Consider the following 20,815-nt stretch of genomic DNA (forward strand, 5'->3'; position numbering starts at 1 on the left):
GCCGCCCGCTTGAGCTTTCATATTCAAATACAAGTTACTCATTTTTCTTCTTCTTTTTTATTATTTTAAAAATTGCTTTGCAATAAAGTAATTTGCAGGGTGTTTACCAAACACTATTTTCTTTTTTTGAGAATTCCTTGAGTCAATTTCATTTGCTTAAATGCAAAGTCTTAAAGTTAAGCGCAGTCAAATTTACCCATAATAGAATATGACAACATTGTATTGAAAATGATGTGTTCCTGAAATAAGGTCGTATGTTTCTTTATTTTTTATTGAACCAAACTTCATTTAACCATTAGGATGGTCGGTCGGTCGGTCGGAGGGATTAGGGGTTTTCCTTGTTTATCTTCTATTCATTTTTATAAGTAATGGAGAAATATACTCAATAGCTTCGAAAATTCTTATTTGAGTCTAAACTTGGTATACCATGACTAGGATAATTGTAAATTATTGGTGATGAGACTCCGGTGGACTTGCGAGAAATTCACAAGTATAATTTAATGAAGTTTAAGAGTTGCGTATCCAATTTGGTACGTCGGTTTTGTATTGATTTATAAATATAAAAAAAAAATTGTTCAAATGATAAGGGGAGAGTCCACCGTATCTTGTGGGCATCATGCCGTTGCATCTTACAATTGTCTGATCACCAACATTTTGTGGCGCACGTAATTTGATCTTCTTCAAATCTTAAACAGCGGAAACTTTCAAAATATGAATGTTGACGCGTAGATTCATATATAATTTCTTTTACCATATTTTAAATTTTGATTAATTGTTTTAATTTTGGTAAGTAAAGCGCAAAAAATACTAAAACTAAAATTTACAGGTTGTCCATCTTGCATGCGAGGAAGCAGCCTCTTTTGGGTTACAGGAAAGCAACCCCTGTTGCTGACTCCTACCATGCAAGGTCAGCTTCAGGCCTCCGTTTCTGGAAAACTGATCTCTTTCTCTCTTCTGGGCCAATGAAAACGACAGGCATTTACACTTCTGCAGATCACATGTGATCTTTCACCTGGAATAGGAAGGAGAGGATGGTGCGCTGATCTCTTTGTCGGCACTTCTTTACAGACCTTCTCATATGGTGCCGATGAACTCTGATGTAGTTGTTCTAATTCAAGGTTGTCATTTTCAAGATGGAGAATATATTCCCTTCCTCTTGCGTAAAATTATGGGATGGTCCAACCCTAGCCAAGCTTCGAAGAGTGCGTACTTGCATCGGGCCCATGCGATAATGGATCGATCATGTAGGGTTCTTGTGAGATCCATGGGTAGCAATAGCGGTTTGGATTTAGATAGACGTTTTCATCGAATTCTAATGTTATAAACAGACTTGGGAATAGATTCCTTTACTTACTTTTGTTTTTCACGTCAATTCATCGCGCGTCAAACCATGATGCACGGCCCGATCATTTTGGTAATAAATTGCTTGATAAAGTGTGTTCATGGCATTACAGATGGGGTCAAGTTCTTGAAGGACTTGAACACTAAGCTCAGGTTTGGAAATTAAGGCTAGCAAATTTGGTACAAGCCAGAAGTACATAAGAATAACTTGGTCTAAGTGAGAATCTGACTCGTTAATGTTACATGTATCTTGAGATGTTAAGAAGGGTTTGGCTGGCATGAACTCTCTCTGACTATGCTTTAAATTCCTTGTATGAGGATTGAAATAATGAGGTGATGTGTACAGGTAAAGATCACTCATGAAGACTGGGACTTTAAAGTCTTTGACACACATGAAATCGAGGTAACTCATTACAGACGATATCTAGATCAAGGACGCGTCTATACCTCCTTGTAAGGATTCGATAATAACTTGCTACAGATGATATCATGAATTAGTGATGCATTAGTCTTATTGGATTCAATTTTAGCTCGAAGTTAGGGGGAAGAAGAATGCTGGAATATCCTACTGTTTTATTGCCTATCATGAAGGATATAGGTTTTTAAGAGAAAGCCTCTTGATTAGTGTGTTGTCGCTTCTCGAAATTAGACCGATAATCAAACCGGTCGCGACGAGCTGGTTCATTTGGGCTAGGGCAGAATGCCTAATCGTGATACGAAACCCGAAGAGAGAAACTTCCTCGAGGGAATTTAGCGCTAACAAAAAGCATTGAGAGAGAGACTCCGGTAAGAGTGATCGGCGGAGAGGTGAACGACACTATCGTAAACGGCGGGTTGTATGTGTTAGGCCATTGTCGGAAGAAATTTGAGCTGAAGGGTACGAAGGTGTTTTAATTCCTGACGAAGAGACTCGAGCCAAATTGAGGTGAAGAAGAAGAAGAAGAAGAAGAAGAATAGGTATTTTAGCCATCATAATAGACATGAGACATAGATATTGAACTTGCAATCAGCAGTTTAGACAACATAATAGATGTGTCTGAGCAGATTGATTTGATGCTTTTGGTATGCCGATGTATGGTTTCTCTTCTTTTCCCGTGTAATGGATGATTGTATAGGTCTCGGAGTACCAGAGTTCCACGACGATGCTCCAAAATGACTTCATAACTTCTCCGCATCTTTCACGCGTTTGATCTTCAGGTGAACATGATTTGCAATTGGATCAGAAAAACTGAGGAGCCCGGGTGGGGTGGGTTGTGGGTGGAAGAGCGAAAAATCCAAAAATTCATGAAATTACTCAAAACAACATTGTTCTTTTAGTAAATTTGTCCCTATCAGACGCCGGCCGGTCGTGCCACATAGGACGATCAGTAATAATTGAACCTCCATGTCAGTAAAGTCAAAATATGCAAGAAGGATTACATTAGAATTCCATATAGAAGTTTAGAACTATATTGACATAATCGAAATGTTTGTCACTAAATTGGCATATGTACAATAGATTTAGGACTAGTTTGATAATTTTCCCTATAAATCTTCTATGGCCCCATGGGGATTGACATGGGGGTCCGGTGCCATCTCCCGATACTATAAATATTGTCGTATGTAAACCAAAACATCCTCCAACGCAGAGTAACATTTAGGGCCGCATCAAATATATCGGGGATAAAGCCTTACCTAATGCGCGTAGACAACAACGTACTAAACGAGCCAAAAAGTTCCAAAACCTATGTCATTAGTAGATAAAGAAAACTTTGGTTTTCCGCTGATTTATCTCGTGCTCCATATGCCATTATGATAATACATCAAAGTACCAACATCCCCCCAGAGTTTACAATCTTGAGACTTCCCATAAAGTACTCGAGACTCGGAATAAATCTGTGACGTAGTAAGATGATGTAGATGTATCTGAGCTCGAGCTGCTTCATCGAGTCTATTATTCTTTCTATGTAAATTGCGGGCGCCCTTTAGCCTAATTCCAAAAATTGAGGTAACATAAGCATGGTTTGATTACCAATTAGCCGATCGACATATATATTTCACTGAGGGATAGCTAGGTAGAAAGAGTACAGAATCAGTATGCCGCTCCATTAAGGAAGCGAACAAACAGAAATCCATCCTAATATCATGGATATCATTCGCATGTTATCTCCTCGTCTTCCTATTTATAAGCTACGGCTCACTTCGAAACACGAGCTTAATTTGGAGAGTGGTGGGCGCAGTGTGATGAAAACTTGATGCGAGTCGAATTAACTTAGGCTTCATTTGTTTCGCGGAAGATGAATATGATTTGGAAATTATTTTTCTAGAAAAATGATCGCTTATGTAGCTTGAAATAATTAGCCAATAAAATATGTTTTCATGTTAAACATTTTAGTGGATGATGAAACTTTTTTTCGTTCATTCATTTTTATAAGCGATCGTTTTTGTGTAAATATTTTTCAAATAATTCATTTTCTGCGAAACAAACGGAATCTTAGTTTGGTAAATTTGGATTTTCTTTGGACCAAAACAAATTATATTGTACACTATTATCATTGGTTCTGATATAGTGAGTAGTGAATAATTAATGCACATTTTGTGGTAAATGCAAATAATTGTATAATTGATAAGGAGAGTCTATCATCCCTTGTGGACATCATGCCCTTGCATTTTACTATCACGATCGTTGGATCACCAACATTTAACTTGAATCGTTCATCATCGGCCTGTTTGGGGGAACTTTTACTTCGAACTTTTGGGCTTTTTCGAATCTCATGGCACACGTAATTTGACTTGTTTTTCTTGCATTAAACATTTGAAATTTTTACAATATACAAATGTCCATAACGTAAACTCATATATTTCTAAAACATTTTAAAATTAGAATAACATTTTAACTTTTGATGAGGATTGGGAAAAGATAATTAAAATATACAGGTTGTCATCTTGCATGAGAGAAAGCAGCCTTCTTTGAATACACGAAAGCAACCTCTTTTGCTGGCTCCTATTGTGCTTTGGTCAGCTTCAGGCTCCGGTTTTGGAACAAATGATCTCTTTCTTCTGGGCCAATTACAACTACAGGCATTTACACTTCTGCTGAGGACACTGCACTGATCTCTCCATCGGTACTTCTTTACAGACCTTACTATTTGTTTGGTGGGGATGAACTGGTCATGTTGCAGATCAAGAATATATCCCCTTCCTCTTAAACAAAATTATGGGATGATCCGAAACTCCAACCCGGCTTCAAACAGTACTTACTTGCACTGGGGTTTATGTGAGATCCACAGGCTCCAATAGTGCGATTATGGGTCGGATTTAGACAAACTTTTGATTGAATATAAGCACATCTGAAATAGACTCCTTTACTTGCTTTTGTTTTTCAGGACAATCCTGAGGATAGATACTGTAGCGTGGCTTAGACATACACATACTTCACTGAGCTTCAAACCATAGTGCACAGCCCCATCACTTAGTAAATTGCTTGATAAAGTGTGTTTAGATTGAAGTAGGTCATAGCATTAAACATTGTGTCAGGTTCTTCAAGGATTTGAACAATAAGCTCAGGTTTGGAAATCATATAAGATTTGTCTGGCAATGCCCAGTGAATGAGTCAGCCACCGGCCTACTTTCAGCAGAGAATACCTTAGTCCAGAGAGGATTACATGGGACCTCTCGATTGTTCTTCTTGTATTTACGCTTACTTGCATGGGGTTGGGATTGCACATCGATTGCTGTGTCCCTAGCAGAATGTTTCTTCAATCTGGGTGGTTGCTGATGGACCTGGAGAGAGAAGCAGGTACGATAGCTGGTGCGCTGAAATAAGTTCATCAAAAAACCACACAAGGTTCAGGGGATTGTAAATGAAAAACAAGGCCTGTTAGCCCCAAGCCATCAAGAAACACTATGCATCACCAGCAAACATATGAATGTTCCAACATGATTTTCTACGGGCTCAATGATCTTGGAATTCGCAGTGCCCAAGAGAGCAACCCACCTTGAAAAAGAGAACTCTATACAAACATAACATCAGAACATGCTAAGAGCAAACAGCTAGATTTAAAAGAGAAGATTGGGTCCTATCAGTGGGAATCAAAATCCCATGCTCCCATCCAATCCAACAATAGCACCACAACGGAAAACAGTGAAACTGCTGTTTGGCTATCTGAAATAGAATGTGCCACTTCAAGGATGATTTAATGTACATCTTATATTGCCACGCATAAGCAAAATATCTAGATGGCCAGTTAAAATAAGGTCACATGATTATTCACAACATCCTCAGGTCATATAAGAAAGCAACAGGATAAAAGGGAACGTTGAATACATGATAGCAATACATGTATACTTTCTATAGAGCAAGGTCTCTCTACATTAAACCTTTTTCTCACTAAACTAATATTCTAAATCCCCATGGCAAATTGAGTTAAAACATCTTAGAGATCTTCAACTGTGTGATAAACTGTGCAACTTAGCACATAGCGTAAAGTTCGATTTCAGGCCACATGGATCCAAGCAATAAAGCAACTATTTTAGATGGGTTGTGATGGAAACATATTCCTAAAACATAATACAAAAATTGCGGAAAAACGTGCCCATTCTATACTTGAATCACTGATCGTTCGAAGTATATCACGTAAACGAACATACCTCTTTGCCACAGATTAAATACACTTATCGCAGTCTCGAGAGAGAGAACAATCCTTAGATTGTTGAACAAAGTTCCTTCTTCTTTGTCCTTTTGTTAGAATGAGTTTTTTCTGATGATGAAAATGCAACCCACACACACATTCTTACGTGTGTTCTCACTTTTTGTTTCTAGACAATAACTGCCAAGTGCAGTTATTTTCTTTCATGGGCTGGGTTAGCCCATCATGGGCGGCCCATCTTCACAAAGAAAATCCATCATCTCCCATTCGCACATGGTGGGCTAAACATTAACTCTCTTCTTTACAATATTCATACTAGCAAATAATCCGTGCGACCAGCATACTTCGAGAGCTCGTTGCGATGCATCTGTTAGGAATACATAGCAGCTCAAAATTGGGTACAACGTTTTCCGAGTAGATATAGTATGTAGTCCCCTAGATCAATCAGTCACATTTATATCCCCTTTGATCTCTTTTAGTATCTCGTATATTGTATTCACAACTATGATTTACTTAAAATCATAATTGGCCGACCTGTGAATACAAACATAGAATGTGACATCATAAATAAATTGATCTTCCTCTTTTCTTAAACCTCTCTATTCCAGTCCAGCACGCTTTTCTAGAAATGCCCCATTAGATCGAATCATTCATGACCATTGGCAACACCCTAAGATAGCGAACACTGAATAAAAACTTTGAGAATAAGTCAGAGTCGTGAGGGTACTAAATGAGGAACTCTGTATCCTCAAGAGTCTCACACGGCATAAAGTTGAGATCAAGAACTTTTGCCACTCTTATCGGTCGTCTCATGCATACGTAGTATGAAATACGTATTACAGTATTAACTCCTTTCCCATGGAGCGTATGTCTTTACATTCAATACCGTACAGATGATAGTTCAGACATACTCAATATCTAAACTTGAGTTCACGTATCTACTCTCCTAAAGAATCCATTAGAACTCACATCTGGCATCAAAGACAGATAAAATAAAATATGCGGGCTATTTTACTTTCGGACATAGTAAATATTGTGTACTCATCTTAATATTCAGTTAAGGCAACACTTGTAATTTAAGCTTGAGCTCTCAATTATCACCCAGATAATAAGCTTAAAAAAAATTTTGTCTCATCTCTATTTATCGCACAGTAAATAGAGGCGATTACCCGTGTAAGTGGGGCTAATCTCATCTGTCAGACATACTTTCTCGATATAATGCACTAAGCATTGAGATGCATAAATATTAAATAAATTCATAGGCATTAATAATGAGAGAGCAACTTCATTAAATGTGAACACTCAGGGGAAAAATACAATATTCAGTACATCACTTTCTACGCAGTCCCAGAGATTTTACATGACCATAGAAAACATCTCTTGAAATTGGCTTCGTCATAGGATCTGCTATCATTCTATGCGTAGATATGTACTGCAAGTTCACATCTTTTCGTGCAATCATATCCTTGACAAAATTATACTTAGTATCTATATGTTTGGTCTTGCCATGATATTTCAGATCCTTGGTGTATGCTATCGCTACTTGACTATCACTATTGACTAACAATGAGTTTTCGGCATTCTTAGCAATACCTAAATGATCCAAAAATCTCTTAAGCCAAACACCTTCTTGTACTGCTCCTAACAACGCCACGAACTCAGCTTCCATCGTGGACAATGCTATACATGTTTGTTTCTTACTGCTCCAAGATATGGCATCATTATTCAGTAAGTAAACAAAACCAGAAGTAGATTTCCTTTCATCTAAATCTCCTCCCCAATCAGCATCTGAGTAGCCTTCAAGTCGCAGATCCTTGCCTTGATAACTCAGTGAATAATTAGCAGTACCCTTTATATAGCTCATGATTCTTTTTACGGCTTTCCAATGTGCTTGACCTGGATTGGATTGGTACCTACTTACCATCCCAACTGCAAAACATATGTCAGGTCTTGTACACATCATAGCGTACATTAAACTTCCAATAGCACTAGCATAAGGAACACGTTTCATTTGTTCCTTCTCTTGTGGAGTCTTAGGACACAACCTATGGCTCAATCCTTCACCTTTTGCAATAGGAGTATCCATGGGTTTACAGTCTTGCATACAAAATCGTTCAAGAACTTTATTTATATAAGTCTCTTGCGAAAGAGACAATAATCTCTTGGAACGATCTCTTGAAATCTTAACTCCAAGAATATATGCAGCCTCACCCATATCTTTCATCTCAAAATTGGACGATAATCAACTCTAAATAGTATTAACCAACTCCATATTACTTCCGGCAATCAATATATCAACATATAATGATAAAATCACAAATTGATCTTTGAATCTTTTGATATACACATAATGATCTTCATCAATCATTGTAAAATCAAACGCCACTATGGCATTATGAAAACGTATATACCATTGTCTCGAAGACTGCTTAAGGCCATATATCGATCTTAGAAGTCGACATACTTTTTGTTCTTGGCCTTTCACAATGAAGCCTACTGGCTGCTCCATGTAAATTTCTTCTTCTAATTCTCCATTTAGAAAAGTAGTCTTTACATCCATTTGATGTAATTCAAGATCCATGCTTGTCACTATTGCCAGAATAAGGCGAATTGAGGTAAATCTCACTACAGGAGAGAGTTTCTTCATAATCAATTCCTTTCTGTTGATTATACCCTTTCGCCACTAGGCGAGCCTTATATCTTTCTATTGAGCCATCGGATTTACGTTTTATTTTGAGAACCCATTTATTCCCAATAGCTTTGCGTCCTTCTGGAAGATCAACCAGTTCCCAAACATGATTTGACTTCATTGACTCCATTTCTTCTTTCATTGCAATTATCCATTTTTCTTTGTTAGGGCAATTTAAAGCCTCATTTACATTACTTGGCTCGTCTTCATTTTGTGGAGCGATCATGAAAGTTTCCCCTTCAATGTCAAAACGTCGTCGGGGAATACTTTTGCGACTTGTTCGCCGTATGGGAGACTGTACACGTGGTATATCATTCTCCATTATGCTCCCACTTGGATTAGATAATGACGGAATCGTCTCATCAAAAGGTTGCAATTGAGATTGAGTCGAATTCAATTCCTCACTTCTCACATTGCTTCCACTTGGACGAACTTTATCGATTTCACTATCAGGATCCAAGGTTTCAAATAGTGAGTAGTTCTCACCTATTTCGCCCTTCTTAGGAAACTCATTCTCTAAGAATGTGACATCTCGTGATTCAAATTCAGTTATACTCCCACTTTCTTGCTCACCTATAAATACATATCCTTTTGAGGTTTCCGAATACCTTATGAAGATACTCTTCTTACCTCTAGGACCTAATTTTCCATACTTATGAGAAGATTCATGTGTATAAGCGGCACAACCCCAAGATTTCAGAAAACTCAAAACAGGTTTTCTACTTGTCCATAACTCATACGGAGTGAAAATAACTTATTTAGAAGGCACACGGTTAAGAATGTAGGCAGCAGTTAATAAAGCGTCACCCGAAAAGGTGATAGGTAAGTTAGCCTGCGCCATCATGGACCTAACCATTTCTAGTAGGGTTCTGCTTCTCCTTTCCGCAACACCATTTTGTTGAGGAGTATAGGGAATAGACAATTGTCTTTCTATTCCCTTTTCATCACACAAATTTCTGAACTCATCAGATAGATATTCTCGACCTCGATCGGATCTCAATGCTTTTATTTTCTTGTCTAATTGATTTTCCACCAAGTTCATAAATATCTTGAAGCAACTAAAAACCTCAGATTTATGAGAAATCAAATAGACATATCCGAATCGAGTATAATCATCAATAAATGTGATAAAATAAACAGCCCCATGTCTAGCCCTCACATTCATTGGACCACAAATGTCAGAATGGATTAACTGCAAAGGAAATTCAGCTCTTGTTCCTTTTCCAAATGGTTTCCTTGTTGTTTTCCCAGCTAGGCAGTGTTCACAAGTGGGCAAATCGACTTTTTCAATATTGCCCATTAAGCCTTCTTTAGCTAATCTATTCATTCATTGTTGGCCTATATGGCCAAGCCTAGCATGCCATACGTTCACATCATTGTCACACGAAGTAGAAGACGTGAAGTGGGAATAACAAACATTGACATTTACAGAATCAACATCCAGTACAATAAAACCATCTAGAAAATACCCACAACCATAATAACTCGTACCTAAATACAAGTCTACACCATTGTTATGGAAGTTCAAATTAAAACCAAGTCGAATCAACACTAAAACAGACACTAAGTTCCGACGAATTTCCGGAGCATATAATACATCATGTAGGAACAAAGTACGTCCACCACGCATAATTAACTGGCAGGTGCCAATTCCTTTAACCTCAGCTCTGGAGTTGTTCCCTACATAAATCCATTTAGTTCCCGTTGGAACTCGTCGGAATTCTACGAAGGCTTCTCTATCCTTCGCTACATGGTCTGTTGCTCCCGAATCTACGGTCCACAAAGGATTTGATTCAGGTAGAAATATAGAACTTGATACATAAACAAAGTTCTCAATAATACAAGATGAGTTAACCTTCTTTGGCTCACGACAATCACGAGCAAAGTGGCCTTTCTTGCTACAGTTGTAGCACTTCACTCTCGACATCTTTTTCTCATGAGGACGCTTTCCTCTTTGGTGTTGTTCATCTCTTGGTTTCTTCCCCGAAGAACTCGCTCTCTTACCTCTTGTTGACACCTAAATTTTGCCTATTCATTTAAGGTTTATTTGCATAAAAAATTAGGGATTGATTTTTAACCCCTAAAAAAAATATTTTCGTTAAATTACATGGCATATAGATGTTAGTCGCATTTGCATTAGTAGAATTTAGTGAGACATATTTTCCTTTTATTTTATTGCATTTTTATTTTATGTAAAAAATCATCATTTTAAAAATTAAAAAATGATAATAATAAAAAAGAAAAAAAAGATAGAAAGACAAAAAAAAGTGAACTCTGGTACGAAGAGGATCTCTTCCTTAGGCTGATACGAAGGGGTCTCTTCTATCTCCCTCTCGGAACTCCACCCACACTTTCACTAATAAAGAAACAAGTGAAAAAGGACAAGAAAAGGGGACTGCATATTTTCGTGAAAAAAAAAAGAGAGAAGAAAGCAGAACACGAAAAAAAAAACAAGAAAGAAAATGGAGAAAAGCTTTATGGTCCCGAGGCTTAAAAGAAAAAGGAGAATTGCAGCCGTTTTAGCCAAAAACGGACCTGATTCAGTCCCAAGAAGAGGACTGGCTACTGGCGTATGAGAAGATGGGGAATGTGCGCAGATCAACGGCAGTTTTGAGCTGGGGAAGGAAGGAAAGAGCAATGTTGACCATCGTAAGGCCTTTTGGAGGGATGCCCAAAGACAACCTGCAAAAGGTTCTTTAAAAAAAGGGAGAAGAGAACAACGGAAGGGGAGGAGCTCGGAAAAAAGGAGGAGAAAGAGGAGGCGGTGGAGTTTTAAAAGTGAGAGGAGAGAACGGACAGCAAAAAAAGAAGAGGAGAGTTTTGGAAAGAGTTTTGGGGGAGAAGTAGGAAGAGACCAAGAGAGTTCGGGGGAAAACTTGAGAGCGGAGGGTCCCCATCCGCCTGAAGGAGACCCTGAGGTGCCGCCAATGAGCCTCCGACCGCCGCGTTGCCACCGACCAGCTGCGAGCAGGTGAGATCCTCGCACTTCCCCTGTTTCTTCCCTGCCTCTCGGGTGTCGGGCGCACCGAGTCCATTTGGTGATCGCCCGACCCCGTCGACGGAGGCTAACACTTGTTTGACACTGCATGAGCCCAACTTGAGCGTTGTATGTCGAAAAATGGGCATCAATCTTGTTAAAGTCGGCTCTGTAGCTCCCTTTTCTAAGCGCCTAGCACCTGTTTGTTAAAATGCCTCAATGAAGCCCCTCAAACTTGAAATGCCAGATCTGTGTGTATGATTGTGTAGCATTCTATTGCAAACCGTGACCACTGTGATTGTCTAAAGCTTCACCCATCACGTTTGAGCCAAGGAACACCTTGAATCTCGGCCTAAAGCCTTCGCTTGAACTCGTATACCACCCGTTCGATAAAATGACAAAGTGTGGTCCGAAGCTGAGAAAACATGAAATCAGTCCGTAGAACCTTCGATTTGCGTTCTGTTTGTCTTAAGACTAATGTTGGGTGACTGACTTTGCGACTTCGTGTGATTTTGTGGCATGAAAATCGTTTCCCCGACGTCGGTCATGGCCATGGACGAGCACATGAGTTGGAGTTGCTGTTCGTTCCCGGCGACGCCTTAGTTTGGAGCCCCACCGTGTTAGTTTTATACGCTTTACTTTCTGCGTGTATGCTTGTGTGTTCAGACTTAGCGTCTATTGTTGGGGTCGAATGTTGGATTGTCGGAAAGTGCGGAGATATGCTCGTTTTCAGCCACCGGTGTTGTCGCCGGAGTGTCGGCCGGCGATGACGGCATAAGGCCGGCGCCGGTCGTCGGCGCTGACGGCCCGAGCCGACGGCCGGCGGTGGGCGTCCCCTGGCGTAGTCACGGTGGAAGTTCGCGTGCGAGGGAAGCTCTCGGAAGAAGTCCCAGCAAAGGAGGGGACATTATGGAAGAAGATCACGTGCATGGGCAAAAAGGCATGCAGGGATGAAGAAGAGTAATGAAAAATAGAAAAAAGAAAAAGAAAAAAGGAAAACCAAAAGAAAAGAATAAAAAATATGAAAAGAAATGAAAATGGGGTCCCGGGTAGGGTCGGAACTTCGGGTCAGGTGTCGGGCGGATCGGGTCAGGGGATCCGGTCCGAATCCTTATTTTATTAATAAAAACATTAAAAAAATATTTAAAAATATTAAAAATTCCAAAAAAATTCGAAAATGTTTAAAAAACCCAAAAATCTAAAAAACATTAAAAAATTCAGAAAATTCAAAAACATTAAAAAATTCGAAAAAAAAAATCAGAAAATTAGGAAATGTTTAGAAATCAGTTTTGGGCTTAATTTTACTAGATTTTAGGTTAAAAAACTCAAAACAAAAAAATGAAAAAATGAGAAAAAACCCTCTAAAAAATTCTCAAAAATCAGATAAGCCATGAGGGCTTTACTTTAGGGTTTTTGATTGCCTTTTCTTTTTTAGAGACGATGCTAGGTCGCTGGTTGCTTGTTTTCTTTGTGATTATTTGGTTGCGCACCTTTAATTTATTGGTTGTTATTTTCTATTTTTAGCATGGTTAGACGGAATCTTAGCTTTTTCGATAGGCTGCCTGGTACGTTAATTCGCAAGTAATCAAGTTTAGGTACCGAAAGGGCACTAGTAGATCGCTAGTGTAATCAAGTCCCCGTACCCATTGAATCTCTGGTTCGTAGAAGTGAAGCATTTCTCCCGTGTTTCACTTGGGTGTCTAATCGACCCACCAAAAACTGATTAGTGGCGACTCCTAGGTGAAATTGATTTCCATGTTAATAAATTCAACTTAAGTCGCGAATTGGTATGAGCTTGGGAGAGCTCGAGCTAGGTTTAACCTAGTAATCCATTAGCCAAACCACCTTAGGCGGCGGGGCCGGTTCGGGGAGGTCGCGACACCTCTCCACCTTCTGAACGAATCAGGACGCTTGCGCTTAGAGCTCGAAGGACCTTGTGAGCTAGAACCTGCATAGTAAATGTCAATTACCGGCTTATCCGCCAGGAGGCGGTCCTCCTCTAGCTCTAAGTGGCGCACTGCATCTTCAAAGGTTTTGATGTTCTCATTGTGAGTTAGGTGCAACTTCATATGCTCCCAACTTTGAGGCAAAGAACGAATCACTGCTTGCACTTGCTGCTCATCAGTTAGAACATGGCCAGCATCCTTCAACTCATTAATCATGTTTGACATTTTCCTTCAATGTTGTTTCATGGACTGACCATGTGGCTTCTTATATGAGTCAAATCTTATAGTGAGCTGTCTAAGCTTGATTACAGATGTATGACCAAACCTTGCTGCCAATGCTCCCCACATCTCCTTAGCATTTTCAAAACGCCTAAACTCTCGCATGACATCATTTTCCATGCTACTCAGCAACGTGATGCGAGCAAGGGAGTTCTTCTTTTTCCATACAGCAAATGCATCCTTATCTCTCTTATGTTGTGCAGTGTTTCCGTCTTCAGGCTCTACCATAACCAGGTTAAGAGCTTCAAGAGCCCCTTGCTCTTCCAGCACATATTGGATTTTCATATGCCAAATTTCATAATTATCACCGTTAAGTTTCTCTCCTTTGTTCAGTTCAGCAACTATTTTCTTTTATGCTGAAGCCATGGTATCTGAACATTTCAGATATATACGCACGAATTATTAATGCCACTCATTTATGCATCAATTTTACACAAACTGATTATATTAATGAATAATTTCACATAGGCTTTAGATTCGAAAGTTCACTATGTTCCCAATCATCATCAAAAATCCTAATGTGAAATTACCATTAATGTAATCATTAAGGTAAAATTACGTTCTTTAAAGTTACTAAAACTTTTAGAACTCCCACTCAACCACCTTATTCTAATAAGACAGATATCATAATAAAATAGTACCATAAACTATTCACGATAATAAATATCCATCAACATTCAATCACTAAGTACTATTTACATTAGGAACGAAACTAGCATAGAAAAGAAACATGAACATCAACGTAAACAGAAATATCCACTTAGGATATCTTAAACCGAACTAAAATAACATAGAAGTTAACGATTCCTAACTATCCTAAGAATTAGGAAAAGACTTAAGAAAAACTTCATTGTCAAAACCCTTTGAAAGATCGACGGTCGTATCAGGTAGCCATGAAAAGACCGTCGGAAATCCCTTGGGTTTTCCCCATGGCGCATTTATTTTGCGCCAGAATGAGTTCATCCCAAGAGTTGACGTCTTCTTCGCCCCAATCCTTATGAATTCCTTTAGAAAATCCAGAACAAACTGTTTGTATTCTGGAATCCATGGATCACTCCCGTCATCCCATCCACCATCCTCAAAAAATATTATCTCTGGACCTTTCCACAAATCATCAATCAGCATTTTCCACTCATACGGAAGAGTGGTTCTTAGGGCATCAATCTTTTCTGAATCCAACATATGGTATCCATTCGAGATGATATCCCGTATTATCTTGTTAACCTTCATAATGTGCATTTCCATGTGACATCCATCCCACCGATAGGCAGCTAAATCAACTTTTAACTCCGCAAGAGTATTCATTTGTTCATCCATCCTCACGACTATCGGTGTGTGTCAATGGTACGCCTTTGTTCCTGCAACAAATGCAGAACAATAATGGATTAACATATAATCTATTGAACATCACAATAGACATTCCAATATGCACATGTTGCCACCGAAAAAACGCTCCAATTCAAGCTTCCACGCAACTTTTTTTTTTTTTTTGGTGGTCAACGATGGTCAACGCAGTCAAAGCCGGTCAACGACGGTCAACGGTCAACAGATGACCGGGTCAAGTCAACGGGTCACATGGGTCGGATCAGGCTTCCGGGCCGGGTCCAAATCAACCGGCGTGGCTGACATCAGCGTGACGTCAGCCACGCCAGACGCACACGTAGGGCGCGTGCGTTGCACGTGTGCGCGGCAACCGCTGCGCACGTGCAACGCACGTGCCGGCGCAGCCGCAAGCGGTTGCGCGTGGAGGCGCGTCTGGCCTCCCCCGGCGGCGTGCCACCCGTCGTTTTGCTCGTCTCGACGAGCACTACGACCCTACACTTTCAAAAAATAATTTTGACGCACGGAAATCAAGAAACGACCTCGAATAGTACGGCCGGGTGTCGGTTTTTCGTACCCGAGCGTTCGTCGGCTCCGTTTCACGAATTCCGGCCAATACTCCGTGTTATAAGCATATTAAACGATCAGGAAACAAGAACACATTGCTCTGATACCAATGTTAGAAACATGTTCCTAAAACATAATACAAAAATTACGGAAAAACGTGCCCATTCTATACTTGAATCACTGATCGTTCGAAGTATATCACGTAAACGAACATACCTCTTTGCCACAGATTAAATGCACTTATCGCAATTTCGAGAGAGAGAACAATCCTTAGATTGTTGAACAAAGTTCCTTCTTCTTTGTCCTTTTGTTAGAATGAGTTTTTTCTGATGATTAAAATGCAACCCACACACACATTCTTACGTGTGTTCTCGCTTTTTGTTTCTAGACAATAACTGCCAAGTGCAGTTATTTTCTTTCATGGGATGGGATAGCCCATCATGGGCGGCCCATCTTCACAAAGAAAATCCATCAAGTTGAGTTGAGCATCATTGACCAATTTTCCCCAATGATCCATCTCTTCACCATGCAGCAAACATGTGGATGCATGATAAATATATTGCACACAACAAACAAGTAGATCGGTTAACATAACCCGGCAGCAAAGAGCAACATAATATGATCTCAATGAAAAGGTCCATATCTGCGAAAGTTTTGGCCCGATAGAAGAGCAGCATTGCCCAGTGAAACAATTTCTGCTAGTTTCAGAATCTCACTGTCATTTGACAAAGAAACGAAATTGCATGCTGCCAAGAAATACTGAAATGCCAAAACCTCTGAAGCGATCTTGGATTTATCTGACAGTTTCGCTTTCCATTCTCTCGCCTGCTTCATTGCTCCTTCTTTAACCTCATGAGTTATTAAAGGCGAAATTCTCACTAGCTGCTCTAACAGAACAATTTCACTCCTCAAAACGTCCGTCTCCAATTTCATATCCTTACTGTTCGAGTATTGAGTATGAGACCCCGCAAAAACATCCGGAATAAGTTTTGCAGGGTCGGATGAGTTTTGTAGTGTATGTGAGATTTCTTTACATATCATAGCATTCTCATTCAAAAGCTCGGTTTGAAAAAGCTAAGAATCTTTTCTAGCTGAGACAGTTGGTAGTGGTGGATTAACAACAAAAGAACCATCTGCATTGTGCACAGCACAATGGGTGAATGATTTTAAAGGTGAAATTTAACTATAAATTTAAAAGGGAATTTGTATTAAGTTACAGATCAGACACTTAAAATTTATTAAATATAAATAAACAAGTGTCCAGTCAATGATTTTAAATGTGATTTGGTGAAACATTAAACCTAAAGCAGAAAGTAGGCATTATCATCCCCTCGATTTTCCATTGGATCAAATCAATAATTGGTGCGGCATCTGCAATGTGTATAAGGAAAAAATATGGGATTACCTCATCTCTCACAAGTCAACATACAGAGCAATCACCATTTTTCAACACTTTGTTTGCATAAAGAGACAAACATTAAAGCGGCATGAATAAGATTGCAAAAACCAAGCATAATATGATAAACAAACTGGCTTACCAGATTCAACATTTCAAGTCAATAGTTGCGCCTCCGCTTAACAGGTCGCACTGCTGAAGAACCAAGGTCCTGGTGCAATTCCTGTGCTTTCTGAAACTGTGACACAAAATTGGCAAGATCTTGAATTTCATTTGCATTGAAGGCAGAAGCTAGCTGATATGCCTCTAAAAGATTCAGAAAACCCAAGACTTCCAAATGATGCTCCGGTGATGGTGATGGTGAAAGTTTCAGCTTCCCCTTCCATTCAACAGCCAGTTTCATCGCAGCTACCCTCTGCTGAGGCTTCATCTTCGCTGAAAACTGCATTAAAATCTCCAAGAGGAAGATACAGCTCCTTCTAATCACCCCAATATCTGTTAACCCATCTCTGTTCCCTGAATTCTGGGGGTAAAATCCCTCCATAGCATCTAAGACCAACTTTGCAGCGTCAGCAGATTTTTCAATAATTTCCAGCACCTCGTGACACACTCTATCGCGCTCCTGAAAATGTCGATAGAGGAACATCTGCAGATCCTTTCCATCAAAAGCAAATGTGGGTTGAGAATTTAGACGTGAAGCCAGAACAGATCCATTTGTTAATGGGCGTTTCCAATTTTGAGCCATTACTCCAGAATGGACTCTAATCCTCTCTCTCGACTCCATTTCCCTAGAGCACCCCTCAATTGACTTTCCAATCGAATAAAGCCGTTGCCGGCCCAATTCGAGCTCCATACATTGCACATCACATTCTTCCTTTTGCATCTCAAATATCCGAGAGCATTCTCCAATCGACATGTTAAGCATATAAAGTTGCTCTTCTTTACGTTCAAGATCTGCCAAGCATTCTCTGCTCCTCCACTGAATGGAATCCAACTGCCTCGTTTTAAATTCAAGGTCTTGAGAGCATTCTGTGATGGATTTTTGCATCGAATCACATTGCTTCTTTTTGGACACATACTCTTGCTCTTTCAATCGAAGTTGCTCTGCACATTGTGTAATATTAATTTGGATGGACTCTAGCTCTCTCTTTTTCGATGCAAGTTCCAGATTGTGGTCATCGATGGATGATTGGACAGAATCCAATTCCCTACTTTTCAACTCAAGAGACTTGGAAACCTCTTCCAATTTTGACTCGACTGACCCAACTTTCTTCTCCTTCAAGTCCAATTCCTGTCGCAGCACCTCCATTTCCTCCTTCTTCAAATCACAATCCCCGCGACATTCCTCAGCGGCCTGTATCAGAGATCGCAGCTCCTCCTCCTTGTCCCTGATCAGCGAGTCACACTCGCCAAGCGCGCCTCGCTTCAGAGCCAGTTCACTCTCCTCCTTCCTACGCTCATCCCTGCACTCCTCGAGCCGCTCCTCCACCGCCCTCAGGCCCGCCTCCTTCCTCCGGGCCTCCTCCTCCTCGCGCTCCTCGGCCCTCCGCCGCGCCGACCGCAGCCCGTCCTCCCGCTCCGCGAGCGACCTCTCGCCCTCGCGGAGCTCCTCGGCGCGGCGCTCGAGGGACGCCCGGATGCCGTCGAACCGCTCCTCCAGGTCCTGCCACTGGAGCGTGAACACGAGGACCGAGGACGCCTGGGACTGCGCCTGCTCGTACGCCCTGAAGAGGGTCTCCTTCTGCAGCCCCGCCCGCTTCAGCTCGCCGGAGAATTCCTCCATCGGAGAACCGACACACCACGACCGACACCCCAAGGCACCCAACACAAACCCACCGAAAAAAACGAAAGACCCACCTGCGGACAGGAACGTGGGGAGCCACAGGACGAGGATGGAGGACGAACCTGGGGGATTGGCGCGAGAGCTAAGCCGCCACTGAGGAAATCCAGTGTGAGAGAGAGAACGAACGAGAGCGTATGTGTGTTTTTCTTGGCGGCGAAGGAAGAGAGACGAAGGGAATACGTACTTTTTGGATCACATACTTTTCTTACCTTTGATTTTTTAACGCCCGATTTCCTTAATAAGCACCAGCACCAACTTATGGATAGTTTTTTTTTTCCTTTCAACTTTGCCCTCGTTAAACTATCTGAATTCCAAGTCTGCCCTCGCGGGCGGTGCCGGGATCTCCGTCTCCGATCGAGCGAGAACTCTTGCCGGAAAATTTCCCGGCCAGAACCTTTGAAACCTAAGCGGTGGCGGCGGCTCCGAGCGGTGGTGATGCCGTACCCGGGGGGGCTCGCGCGGCTCCATCGACCTAAGCCGGTCTCTGGCAAACTGAGCTCGCTTGAGCTGCGTCGCCCAATCGGTTCGACAACTGCGGGGTCCTATTGCATAGGGGTCACACGACCCTGGGCGGAGTGTTGCTTGGGTTCTCGAGGCCGGCGTTAACGTGAGGACCACGTGCAAGCTAGATCGTGCTTTGCGTCGCGTTGCTTAGGTCCTCAACGCCAGCATCGACACGAGGACCATAGGCGAACTAGATCGCTTGCGTCACTTTGCATAGTCGTGTAGTCCCAACATTGCGCTGTCTGGTGTCGCGCAACCTCTGCAGCACATCATCTAGGGTCGCGCGACGTCTGCACCGGTGCTATTGTTGTGCCACTCCTATGAACTTTCATCCGCAACTATAAATTCCTCCGTTCTCTCTTGAATGCTTTGCAATATAATATTTCACAAGGTATTTACCAAACACTACTCATTTTTCACGAAATTTTTTTTGAGTCAATCGTGAATAGGGGTCGGATCTTGATAACCATTTCATTGAGTTCTAGTGTTGCAAGTAGATTTGAAACAGACTCCTTTACTTACTTTTGTTTTTCCCATCAATTGTGACGACATATGCTTCAGCGTAGCTCAGACTCAACACGTTATTCACTGCGCCACAAACCATAGTGCGCGGCCCCATCACTAACATGGTAAATTGCTTGATGAAGTGAGTTTAGACGGATGTAGTTCAAAGCATTAAAGATTGGGTCGAGTTCTTCAACGATTTGAGCAATAAGCTCAGGTTTGGAAATCATGTAAGATTTGTCTCGCTCGCGTCACATTGCCTAGGTCGTTGACAGCATTGCCTAGGTCCTCGACAGCCGGCGTTGGCTCTAGGGCCACAGGTGATATATCACCTGTGTCAAGTTGCCTAGTCGTGCGGCCCCAACGTTGCGCCACCAGGGGTTGTGCAACGTCGGGAACACGTCACCTAGGGTCGCGCGACGTCGTCACTGGTGCTATTACCGTGCTGCCCGTCCAAACTTTCAATTGCAATTGCAAATTCCCCCGTTCCCCCCTTTTTTAAAATTTTAAAAATTGCTTTGAAATAAAGTATTTTACAAGGTGTTTACCAAACACTAGCTATTTTTCTTGAAAATTCTTTGAGTCAATTTCCTATACTTAAATGCAAAGTCCTAAAGCTAAAGCGTTGCCAAACTCACCCAAAAATAGTATATGACATCAATGCATTGAAAATGATGTGTTTTCGAAATGATGTCGCATTTCTGATGGCAGCAAGGTTTGTTGAGACATAGTACATTCAATAGTTCAGAAAGTTCTTATTCGAGTCTAAACTTACTTGCGTAGGGTCCATGTGATAATGGATTGATCACGCGGGGTTTATG

The 20,815-nt window shown here is 41.0% G+C and overlaps 1 protein-coding gene across 3 annotated transcripts; it reads right to left on the reverse strand.

The window, feature by feature from the left end:
- Window positions 1-4,792: 4,792 nt before the first annotated feature.
- LOC115681019 (uncharacterized) lies at window positions 4,793-18,977 on the reverse strand. 3 transcript variants are annotated; one of them, XM_056309404.1, is made up of 2 exons: window positions 17,286-18,977; window positions 4,793-5,317 (listed from the first exon to the last, which is right to left on the reverse strand). In XM_056309404.1, exon 1 carries the CDS (start codon window positions 18,924-18,926, stop codon window positions 17,304-17,306), a length of 1,623 nt encoding a protein of 540 aa, XP_056165379.1. In that variant the 5' UTR covers window positions 18,927-18,977; the 3' UTR covers window positions 4,793-5,317; window positions 17,286-17,303. The 3 variants fall into 3 exon arrangements, with proteins under 3 accessions (XP_056165379.1, XP_056165380.1, XP_056165381.1); XM_056309405.1 differs by lacking the exon at window positions 4,793-5,317 and adding an exon at window positions 5,362-5,485; XM_056309406.1 differs by lacking the exon at window positions 4,793-5,317 and adding an exon at window positions 16,235-17,118.
- Window positions 18,978-20,815: the final 1,838 nt, after the last annotated feature.

The sequence above is a fragment of the Syzygium oleosum genome, unplaced genomic scaffold (genome assembly GCF_021117445.2).
Source record: "Syzygium oleosum isolate NSW1041296 unplaced genomic scaffold, Sole_v2.1 Sole_v2.03, whole genome shotgun sequence".
Taxonomy (NCBI): domain Eukaryota; kingdom Viridiplantae; phylum Streptophyta; class Magnoliopsida; order Myrtales; family Myrtaceae; genus Syzygium; species Syzygium oleosum.